General features: G+C 43.4%; 1 protein-coding gene across 1 annotated transcript in view; it reads left to right on the forward strand.

Moving 5' to 3' along the window:
• LOC124551788 (ionotropic receptor 25a-like) overlaps positions 1–12,518 on the forward strand; it is a 250,148-nt gene that overhangs the window by 202,963 nt on the left and 34,667 nt on the right. The window contains exon 13 of the mRNA XM_047126467.1: positions 5,266–5,387. Within this exon, the coding sequence (XP_046982423.1) occupies positions 5,266–5,387 (122 nt within the window). The remainder of the gene's footprint in view (positions 1–5,265; positions 5,388–12,518) is intronic.

Genomic DNA, 12,518 nt, shown 5'->3' on the forward strand with positions numbered 1-12,518 from the left:
TGCCAGACTGAGATTCACTGGAAGAATCCTAAGGAAATGCAATCAGAAAACAAAGGAAGTAGGTTACAGCATGCTTGTTCGCCCACTGCTTGAATACTGCTCAGCAGTGTGGGATCCGTACCAGATAGGGTTGATAGAAGAGATAGAGAAGATCCAACGGAGAGCAGCGCGCTTCGTTACGGGATCATTTAGTAATCGCGAAAGCGTTACGGAGATGATAGATAAACTCCAGTGGAAGACTCTGCAGGAGAGACGCTCAGTAGCTCGGTACGGGCTTTTGTTAAAGTTTCGAGAACATACGTTCACCGAAGAGTCAAGCTGTATATTGCTCCCTCCTACGTATATCTCGCGAAGAGACCATCAGGATAAAATCAGAGAGATTAGAGCCCACACAGAAGCATACTAACACTCCTTCTTTCCACGAACAATACGAGACTGGAATAGAAGGGAGAACCGATAGAGGTACTCAGGGTACCCTCTGCCACACACCGTCTGGTGGCTTGCGGAGTATGGATGTAGATGTAGATTCCCTACAGAATATGAAGAGCTACATAACGGTGTGTCACATGCATATATTGCGTGTTTTTACCGATTTTTGTTGGTTTCATTAACAAAGTTAGTGTTCATCGTTAACAGCTTTGTTAATGATATACAGGGCTATTGAAAAAAAAGAAGCAAACATCGAACATTTATTGCTCCCAAACTACAAAAGATAGAAACACAATTGCAACGTTCCTGGAAAGAGAAAGTTCAAATTTTTCTGCATTCAATGTGAGCACCATGTGTTACACGACAAATTACGAAACTTTGGCTCATTTCCTGCCACACACGAAGCAGCTGGTCTCTCGTTATGGAATTCACAGTTTCAACAAAGCGATGTCACAGAATTTCAAGTGCCAGGCATAGGGAGAGTAAAAATGCGGTATTTTACGTAACCCACCAAATAAAAGTGACAAGGTGTGAGGCCTGGAGACCTGGGAGGCCGCCGGCGATGAAGTTCATATTCAGCTCCTCCTCTTTCATTTCAACGTCCTGGAATGGTGTCTTTCAGGTAACTTCCGGCGTGCTTAGTGGAATTGTCTTAGCACGTCCGCGTTTTTATCCCCCCTTATGCCTGACACCCTTTACATTCTGCGACACCGCACTGTTGAAACTGTGAATTCGACGAGAGATCAGCTGCTTCATGTGCGTCAGGAAATGAGCCGCCATTTCCATAATTGTCATGTAACACACGGTGCTCGCAATGAATGAATGAATTTGAACTTTTCTCTTTCCGGGAACGTTGAAATTGTGTTTCTATCTTTTGCAGTTTGGAACCAATAAATGTTTTAAATTTGTTACTTCTTTTTGAATAGATATATATATATATATATATATATATATATATATATATATATGGGTGTGTGTGTGTGTGTGTGTGTGTGTGTGTGTGTATCAGTTTATGGTTTTAGCCGGCTTGCTGTTCATAGTATTGCGCGAGCACCGCTGACTTTTTAGGAGTGCATCTGCAATAGAATTTATATAGAAACACCTGTTCGACTCATTGTTGTCATTGTTGGACATTGTTCATCTGTTGGTGACCATTGCCAAGGTGATTAAACAGAAGCACCCCGCGTTTCGTTGCGGGATTGTTTAGTCGGCAGAAACTATGAGAGTGGCGTTTTGCTTCACGGGGAGGTCGGCTGTTGAAATTCCAAGAACGTATGTTCAAGGACGAGCCAATGGATCTTGGTTGACACAATTTGTTCATCAGTGAAGAATTCAATGACACATCTCTGTTAGTTAGCTAGCTGCATGTCCTATAGACATGCGCCATAGGGTGGGTACCGCTGGATAGGTCAGGAGTCCGCTACACGCAACAAGCGGCTACACGGGTAGCAGGGGCTGTGTGGCGTGGGCTGGGCGGTTTTTTACGTTAGATGGCCTTGGGCAAGTACAGAAAGGGCAACAGCCTCAACGGGTGCGGGGCAAAGTCAGGACATGAGGGGACCGAGCAGCAATCGGTATTGTAATTGTCAACTGTCGAAGCTGCGTTGGTAAAGTACCAGAACTTCAAGCGCTGATAGAAAACACCGAAGCTGAAATCGTTATAGGTACAGAAAGCTGGCTTAAGCCAGAGATAAATTCTGCCGAAATTTTTACAAAGGTACAGACGGTGTTTAGAAAGGATAGATTCCATGCAACCGGTGGTGGAGTGTTCGTCGCTGTTAGTAGTAGTTTATCCTGTAGTGAAGTAGAAGTGGATAGTTCCTGTGAATTATTATGGGTGGAGGTTACACTCAACAACCGAGCTAGGTTAATAATTGGCTCCTTTTACCGACCTCCCGACTCAGCAGCATTAGTGGCAGAACAACTGAGAGAAAATTTGGAATACATTTCACACAAATTTTTTCAGCATGTTATAGTCTTAGGTGGAGATTTCAATTTACCAGATATAGACTGGGACACTCAGATGTTTAGGACGGGTGGTAGGGACAGAGCATCGAGTGACATTATACTGAGTGCACTATCCGAAAATTACCTTGAGCAATTAAACAGAGAACCGACTCGTGGAGATAACATCTTGGACCTACTGATAACAAACAGACCCGAACTTTTCGACTCTTTAAGTGCAGAACAGGGAATCAGTGATCATAAGGCCGTTGCAGCATCCCTGAATATGGAAGTTAATAGGAATATAAAAAAAGGGAGGAAGGTTTATCTGTTTAGCAAGAGTAATAGAAGGCAGATTTCAGACTACCTAACAGATCAAAACGAAAATTTCTGTTCCGACACTGACAATGTTGAGTGTTTATGGAAAAAGTTCAAGGCAATCGTAAAATGCGTTTTAGACAGGTACGTGCCGAGTAAAACTGTGAGGGACGGGAAAAACCCACCGTGGTACAACAACAAAGTTAGGAAACTACTGCGAAAGCAAAGAGAGCTTCACTCCAAGTTTAAACGCAGCCAAAACCTCTCAGACAAACAGAAGCTAAACGATGTCAAAGTTAGCGTAAGGAGGGCTATGCGTGAAGCGTTCAGTGAATTCGAAAGTAAAATTCTATGTACCGACTTGACAGAGAATCCTAGGAAGTTCTGGTCTTACGTTAAATCAGTAAGTGGCTCGAAACAGCATATCCAGACACTCCGGGATGATGATGGCATTGAAACAGAGTATGACACGCGTAAAGCGGAAATACTAAACACCTTTTTCCAAAGCTGTTTCACAGAGGAAGACCGCACTGCAGTTCCTTCTCTAAATCCTCGCACAAACGAAAAAATGGCTGACATCGAAATAAGTGTCCAAGGAATAGAAAAGCAACTGGTATCACTCAATAGAGAAAAGTCCACTGGACCTGACGGGATACCAATTCGATTCTACACAGAGTACGCGAAAGAACTTGCCCCCCTTCTAACAGCCGTGTACCGCAAGTCTCTAGAGGAACGGAGGGTTCCAAATGATTGGAAAAGAGCACAGGTAGTCCCAGTCTTCTAGAAGGGTCGTCGAGCAGATGCGCAAAACCATAGACCTATATCTCTGACGTCGATCTGTTGTAGAATTTTAGAACATGTTTTTTGCTCGAGTATCATGTCGTTTTTGGAAACCCAGAATCTACTATGTAGGAATCAACATGGATTCCGGAAACAGCGATCGTGTGAGACCCAACTCGCTTTATTTGTTCATGAGACCCAGAAAATATTAGATACAGGCTCCCAGGTAGATGCTATTTTTCTTGACTTCCGGAAGGCGTTCGATACAGTTCCGCACTGTCGCCTGATAAACAAAGTAAGAGCCTACAGAATATCAGACCAGCTGTGTGGCTGGATTGAAGAGTTTTTAGCAAACAGAACACAGCATGTTGTTATCAATGGAGAGACGTCTACAGACGTTAAAGTAACCTCTGGCGTGCCACAGGGGAGTGTTATGGGACCATTGCTTTTCACAATATATATAAATGACCTAGTAGATAGTGTCGGAAGTTCCATGCGGCTTTTCGCGGATGATGCTGTAGTATACAGAGAAGTTGCAGCATTAGAAAATTGTAGCGAAATGCAGGAAGATCTGCAGCGGATAGGCACTTGGTGCAGGGAGTGGCAACTGTCCCTTAACATAGACAAATGTAATGTATTGCGAATACATAGAAAGAAGGATCCTTTATTGTATGATTATATGATAGCGTAACAAACACTGGTAGCAGTTACTTCTGTAAAATATCTGGGAGTATGCGTGCGGAACGATTTGAAGTGGAATGATCATATAAAATTAATTGTTGGTAAGGCGGGTACCAGGTTGAGATTCATTGGGAGAGTGCTTAGAAAATGTAGTCCATCAACAAAGGAGGTGGCTTACAAAACACTCGTTCGACCTATACTTGAGTATTGCTCATCAGTGTGGGATCCGTACCAGATCGGTCTGACGGAGGAGATAGAGAAGATCCAAAGAAGAGCGGCGCGTTTCGTCACAGGGTTATTTGGTAACCGTGATAGCGTTACGGAGATGTTTAATAAACTCAAGTGGCAGACTCTGCAAGAGAGGCGCTCTGCATCGCGGTGTAGCTTGCTCGCCAGGTTTCGAGAGGGTGCGTTTCTGGATGAGGTATCGAATATATTGCTTCCCCCTACTTATACCTCCCGAGGAGATCACGAATGTAAAATTAGAGAGATTAGAGCGCGCACGGAGGCTTTCAGACAGTCGTTCTTCCCGCGAACCATACGCGACTGGAACAGGAAAGGGAGATAATGACAGTGGCACGTAAAGTGCCCTCCGCCACACACCGTTGGGTGGCTTGCGGAGTATAAATGTAGATGTAGATGTAGATGTAGATAGATTATTCAGCATAATTCTTTGCATTATGTTTAAGTGTGAGACAAACCAGGTGTGTGTAAAGCCACCAGTTCTATAAAAACTGAGTTTTTCTGTGGGTATTACATACAAAAAATACAGGCGGGCGATATTTTGTTACTTAAGGCTTGTGATATTTAATGAGTAAATGCATAAATGGCAATCTCAGTCGAGGAATCTTTCTAGAATCGAAATTGTGAAATTCTAAATAAATTGTTTCGTTAAATATGAGACTGCTATCGAGCACATTGCTTTTCCAAATATTTTGGAAAAAGATGGACGATATTTATGTAACTGTATTACACGCACCTCGATGTTGTTGCCAGCAGTCATGCCTACAATTTTCTGCGGTTTCTCCCTGTGTACATGTAGTAGAGTATTCAGACGTTTTGCTGTGAACTGGACACCAAGCGAAGCACACGCGTTGTGTTCTTCTCCCGCAGTCGCCGGTCCAATCCCTGGAGCAGCTGGCGCGCCAGAGCCGCATCAACTACACGGTCGTGATGAACTCAGACACGCACGAGTACTTCCGCAACATGAAGAACGCCGAGGACGTGCTCTACAAGTAAGTCGATCCCACACTACTCCATTATCATTATCATCACCGAAGTTTTGCCCTGTTTCTAAAGCAGGCCGTGCGCAGTTGTGCATTGGGTGAAACACTGAACTCCTATTTGTGCCGGTGGGGAGGTGAGGGTGGGGAGGGGGGGGGCGGCATTTCAAGTCCCAACCTGCCATCCGCATGCTTCCTTCGAAAAGGAGACGGCCACTTTCCTTCTCTATCCCTTCTCAACCTGAGCTTGTGCTCCTATTCTAACAGTTGGGTCTAAGATTTTTGAATGCTGCACCCTAATATTCTTAGTTATAAAAATGTATCACTCATATATCATATAAAAATTAGCAGTTGTAGTAGTACTAGTAGCAGCAGTAGTTTTATTCATCTGTTGATCACTTTTACATGGAATCGTTCCGTATTTCTAGATTTCCACAAGGCTTTTGACACTGTACCACCCAAGTGGCTTGGGCCGGCCAGTGTGGCCGTGCGGTTAAAGGTGCTTCAGTCTGGAACCGCGTGACCGCTCCGGTCGCAGGTTCGAATCCTGCCTCGGGCATGGATGTGTGTGATGTCCTTAGGTTAGTTAGGTTTAAGTAGTTCTAAGTTCTAGGGGACTGATGACCACAGCAGTTAAGTCCCATAGTGCTCAGAGCCATTTGAACCATTTGAACCCAAGTGGCTTGTAGTGAAATTGCGTGCTTATGGAATATCGTCTCAGTTATGTGACTGGATTCGTTATTTTCTGTCAGAGAGTCACAGTTCGTAATAATTGACGGAAAGTCATCAAGCAAAACAGAAGTGATTTCTGGCGTTCCCCAAGGTAGTGTTATAGGCCCTATGCTGTTCCTTATATATATAAACGATTTAGGAGACAATCTGAGCAGCCGTCTTAGGCTGTTTACAGATGATGCTGTCGTTTATCGTCTAGTAAAATCGTCAGAAGATCAAAACAAATTGCTAAACAATGTAGAAAAGATATCTGTACGGTGCGAAAATTGGCAGTTGACCCTAAATAACGAAAAGTCTGAGACCATCCACTTGAGTGCTAAAAAGGAACTCGTTAAACTTCGGTTACACGATAAATCAATGAAATCTAAATGCCGCAAATTCAACTACATACATAGGAATTACAGCTACTAACAACTCAAGTTGGAAAAATGTTGTGCGGAAGGCTAACCAAAGACTGCGTTTTATTGGCAGGACACTTAGAAAATGTACCTACACTAAGCTTGTCCGTCCTCTTTTGGAGTACTGCTGCGCGGACTGTGATCCATACCAGATAGGATTCACGGAGTACATAGAGAAAGTTCAAAGAAGAGCAGCACGTTTTGTATTCCCGCGGAGTAGGGAAGAGAGAGTCAGTGAAATGATACAGGATTTGGGGTGGACGTTATTAGAGCAAAAGCGTTTTTCGTTGCGGTGGAATCTTCTCACGAAATTTCAATCACCAACTTTCTCCTCCGAATGCGAAAGTATTTTGTTGACGCTGACCTACAGAGGGAGAAACGATTATCATAATAAAATAAGGGAAATCAGAGCTCGCACGGAAAGATACAGGTGATCGTTCTTCCCTTGAGCTATTCGAGATTGAAATAATAGAGAATGATTGTAAAGGTGGGTCGATGAACCTCTGCCAGGCACTTACGTGTGATTTGCGGAGTGTCCAAGTAGATTTAGATATAGATGTAAATGTAGTTATTGGGTATGCCTTGCTACTACAATTTAAGAAAATCAAAAATAATATAATTCATATATACAGGCATTTGTATATTTACAGGCCTAGTTCGACAAGGATAGGACAGCTAGTCGACCGTGGCCTGATACTAGGAACCATTCCGGAATCTGCCTGAAGTAGTTTAGAGTAACCACGGAAAACCCAGATGAAAAATGGAGCCTCCACGCTCCCTAATGGAAGACCAGTCAGTGCAAAACAGTGCTGCCTCATTTGGGTCATCCCCAGTGTACACTTCTGTTTTACAAAGAAGCTATTTAACAATATAAAAGATTAGTGCTACACTGTACATTCACTTCTCACCCTCAGTCACTACACACACTACGCACACTATACACATATTGTTCCGTAACACTACACACGCTATCAGCTGTTTTCAGAGTCATAGCGGCTATGTCTGTTTCCATTTTGTGTACAGCAACTTCTCATTTGCTAGCCTGAAAAAAACTGAGTCAGCATCCCTCTATAACGAGGGAAATGTTGATCTCAGAAAGAGTATAGTGTGTTAGTATTATGCATTGCATAGCTGTGGGATTAAGCTTTTCCACGAAAGAAAAAGAAAAAAGTAGCCCTTCAGTGTATAGAATTTATTGGTTAGCAGGTGCTTTTTGACTGTTTTTAAATATGATTTGTTTTAGTAATTTATTTAATTTCCTTGAGCGAGTCATTGTACAGTTTTATTCCTTTGTAGAAAATGATGTTTTGAGTTTTATGTTTATTCTTTCTTGGTAAACGTATGTTCAGTCTAGCTCTCATTCTGTAGCCAAGAACAGAGATGTTTGTGCAAAAATTATTAATGTTATTTTTGATGTGCCAATTGACTGGTAAATGTAATCACATGGTGTAATTTAGATCCTCAGTGTTTTAAACATATCTATACAAGGAGCTCAACTACTGTTTTCAGTTATTATTCTTATGCCCTTTTGTATGGTTTGAAAACGAACAATGAGTTCGTTGCACCTTTTGTCAGCGTCAGCTGTTTTGTAGCGTTTAGTTTTTCCTTCTTCCTCACCTTTAACTCTTTCTTAGGAGTTGTCGTTTACCTACTTTTGAAACCGACTGCTGAATATTTGGGTTTGGGCCTGCAACAGTTTCTCTTGGAAGACATCTACTCAAAAGATTGAACAGCATTTTAGTTTTTATTGTGTTATTGCAAAAATTGGTGTTTAGATGGCTCTAAGCTCTATGGGACTTAGCATCTGAGGTTTTCAGTCCCCTGGACTTAGAACTACTTAAACCTAACCAACCTAAGGACACCACACACATCTATGCCCGAGGCAGGATTCGAACCTGCGACCGTAGCAGCCGCATGGTTCCGGACTGAAGCGCCTAGAACCGCTCGACCACAGCCGCCGGCTAAAATTGGTGGTATTTGGCTAAAAAATAGTTACTTTTAACTATAACCTATGAATTGCAAAAATCAGCATAACATTGGCGGACTTTCATATTTCTTTTACATTTTTTTGATACAAATTCGTAAAGCTCACACTTGTCCCCCGAAGCACTTTCCAATCGAGCACCGGCATGTTTCTTCTGGATCGTATCCTCAATGTAAATGACACCATAACTCGAGGCGCTTTGAATAATTTCTCATACCGTTGCCGTTAGGCCTACATATTAACTTTTTCCGTCTGGAATGTTCGTACATCCGTAACAGGTATCTTCAACCTCGCTAGATTGTTTGGCGGATGTAAGCCTAAAAGCTCATTGGGCGCTTTCTGATCACCCAACTCGGTTTCTTACTCATATTTAATACCAGAAAGAGGGGAAGATATTTGGTAATATTCCTATCACTCTAGCTGTTAATTCATTGCAAAATGCACTGTTGACATCTCAGCTGCCGACCCAACACAAGCAGAAAAAGTGTCATAATAATTTCTGCAGAAATATTTTGATACTAGACATATAGTGATGGAAGATCCATAATTTGTTAATGTAAGACACCACTGTCGCATCGTAATGAATAACAAACCCAAAAAATGGGTTATACAAGAGACAATTGATAAAATGATAATAAAAATTGTGAGTAAATCAACCAAAAAAAGGAGTCAAATGAAATACACAGTCTGTTTACCTCTGTTAGTTATGTGAATATATTTCCAAAAATTTCTGTTCAGGTAGACTACCTAACACCTTCGCTACCAGTGGGGCGTTTGTGTCTCACGATAGATTATCAGAGAACCAGTGCGAATTTGCTGCATGTTATTACTATGCATCAGTGTCCAACAGGTAGAGGAAATCCTGCTATTACATTCAGAATTCTTATAATTACAGCTTGCACCTGTAGATTGTACTGTCTTCAAGTTCCGTTTTCATCCTTTGCTCTGCTCCTTATTGCAACATAGAATTAGCTCACGCCTGTAGGTAGGCAACCCACCTAACAGGTTTACAAAGCAGGCTGCTGTCACGCCTTCCCGAACAAGTATGCACGTATTGACGTTCGCCACGTCACAAACGGTGCCCATATTGGGTACTTGTAACGTGAGTTAAAAACTTAGAGATGTCCTGTCCACTGGTATGTGTCTGTTTTCTGCATGTCAAGTAGGTTTTTTTTTTCAATTGTCTTCTGAAACCCTATAGCTGTTCATAAATAACACTGTATGTTCCATCCGTCGCCCACGTAGGAAAACGCAGCGGGGAGAAATATTGTTTTTTTTCATATTGTTCCTTTTGAATTCGACATCACGTAAAATAACCATACATTAATGTCTTTCGGTACGAAAAAAATTAATAGTGATTGAGATATGGACGTCATTTCTGGTAATAGTCGCCACGCAGATTGTTTATAGGGTGCCTGTCTCGTGACCACTCCACTGGCAGAAGCAGTCTGAGGTTCGGTGCGCCACACTCAGTGAAGAGTGTAGCTTGCGAAACTTGTAGTGCTCTTCTGCTTGTTTAATTTTCCTTCCTTGTCTGCATCCCAAGATGGTGAAATCCAAAATGAGCAGTATCAGATTTTTACTAACCAGGACGGTAGTTCAAAATGTCAGTTTATCGCGGCTAATTGTGATCCACACTGCATATACGGGGTGTAACGGGCGCAAGTGTAGATATATTTCTTGGTGACTGTGGACAGTGTACTGAACACATTACAACGGCATTTACTTCATTTGCAGAGCAATAATTATATCTATTACGAGTAGTATATTTTTAGGTTGGTTAGTACCTCCAAGAACATGTAGCAAGAGCAAGCCATTAATGCTTACTTTCCCCAGGGCAGCACATCAGGTGTTGAAGTGGGGGCGCAAAACGGGTAGTCTATACTTCAGGGGTAGTCCACGTAGTGGTGCAGTGCAAAAAACATCAGGTAATAAATTATATGAGAATGCAGGCTTTCTCGGCGAATCTCGATGATAAAATCTTCTCGGATTGACAGTTTCTTACTTGCCATCTTCAAGCGAAGTGTCGGGTTACGCTGCTCTCATCTATTACTTTCCCCTCTTTGGGGAAGTGTGAGGGGGAGTTCGTAGCTTTTCGGCTTTTACTCCCCTGTGCACTTGTGTGTGTGATTATTTCTGTACTTTTTGGTGTCTGGGAAATGTGATGATTGTTCTGTGTGCGTCTGGTACTTGCCTGAGATTTGGCGAGATAATTGTAGTAATTTGGGTAGGAGCAGGATTTGGGAATTGATATTGGGATTTTCTCTTCGACTTAGCCGTCAAAGATCGTCATGGGGCGATTGTGTTTATCGCGGGACATGTCATACCGACCTAGGGAGTGGATGAGGGCGTTTCCCGACCTCGAAGAACCTTCATAGAAGGCCCTTACCAGGTCTTGAAAACGCTCTCTCAGGAGTGGGATTTCAGCAGCGGCATGCAAATCGTCAATGGGGAATCCAAGAGGTAAACGCAGTGCCCTCCTGAGGGCGCGGTTCTGCAGCCTCTGAAGTTTGTCCAGGTGCTGCTTCGCCGCGTATCCCCAGACAGGACACGCGTATTCCATGACTGGCCGGATCAGGGTCTGGTATACGTTCACTCCTACTGAGCAGGGAAGGGAGCTGGATGAGTTGAGGATTGGGTACAGGATGGACATTCTGGCGCATACCTTCCTATGGACCTCGTCTGTGTGGGGTTTCCACGTAAGACGAGAGTCCAAGGTTACGCCAAGATACTTGGCGGTTCTGCGCCAGGGGAGTTGGGTTCCGTTTAGGTGAAGGTGGAGGGGAGGGCGTTGAGGAGGTTCGCGCCTTCCGAGCCTACGGGTAATCAGCATAGCCTGCGTCTTTTCGGAGTTGATGGTGATTCGCCAGCGACGGGCCCAAGTTTCTGTGTCATCTAAAACCCTTTGAAGCCTACGGATGACCAGGTCCTTGTTCGCGTTTCTTGTGTAGAAGGCTGTATCGTCAGCGTACTGAGCGGTGTGCACCAGGGGGGCCGTTGGTGTGTCCGCAGTGTACAGACTGTACAAAACGGGCCCCAGGACCGATCCCTGTGGCACCTCAGCACGAATACGCCTCTTGGTGGAGGTGGCTGTTTCTACTTTGACAGAGAAAGTTCTGTTCGAGAGATAGCTTTTGATCTGCTTAACTATGCTCCCGGGGAACCCTTGTGTGTACAACTTGTAGAGTAGCCCTCTATGCCATACTGAGTCAAAGGCTTTGGCTACGTCTAGTAGCACTACCCCGCAGTAGCATCTGTGGTTGAAGCCCTCTGTGGCTGCTTCAACCACTCTCATGATCTGTTGTGGGGCAGAGTGGTTCTGCCGGAATCCGAATTGGAAATCCGGCAGAAGTTGCTCTCTGGCAGGCGCGGCTCGTAATTAAAGGCTCTGAGGCGGAGCCGCCCCAAAATATATGTTAAAGTAAATTTCGCAAGAACATATTACAAAATTTAAATTATCAGGAAGAATTTCGCACATTTCCCACTCCGATTAAAATAACGACGGTCAACGTTTTTGGAACTGTTTGTATCGATAGATGTTTTCGGAACGGTTAGTAGTGTTTAGGCTGCGCCTTGGAAGTCCGTAAGCTGCATGTAGTAGCGGTTTGGGGGCGTGGCTTCTACATAGTACCGCTCTTTATGGGCGACCCGAAGGCTCAGAGCTTGCAGCCTAAGGGTGTCATACCAACCACCACACGTTTTTCACGTTCCACTATCTATGTAATAAAGGAATGCAGAGTGGCCGAAACTTCGCTATCCAATCTCTGTCTCTGCACATCTCTACTACGCTTCGATGCGTCATTAATCGACGTTTAGTATTATTGTTTTGATAATGTTTTACATTGTTGTTTTGTTTCTACCATTGGCTATTTTATCCACATTTAGAATAAGTTTGCAAATATCCCTCCAGAGTGCACTAGACTACCGTAACTACAGGCTCTCTAACCGTAACAACAGTACTGCCATCTAGCGAGAGTTTCATAAGTGATTAGAGGACAAAGCGCGCGAAATTTGTCCCGTGACTTTACT

This window comes from Schistocerca americana, chromosome 1, assembly GCF_021461395.2.
Source record: "Schistocerca americana isolate TAMUIC-IGC-003095 chromosome 1, iqSchAmer2.1, whole genome shotgun sequence".
Classification (NCBI taxonomy): domain Eukaryota; kingdom Metazoa; phylum Arthropoda; class Insecta; order Orthoptera; family Acrididae; genus Schistocerca; species Schistocerca americana.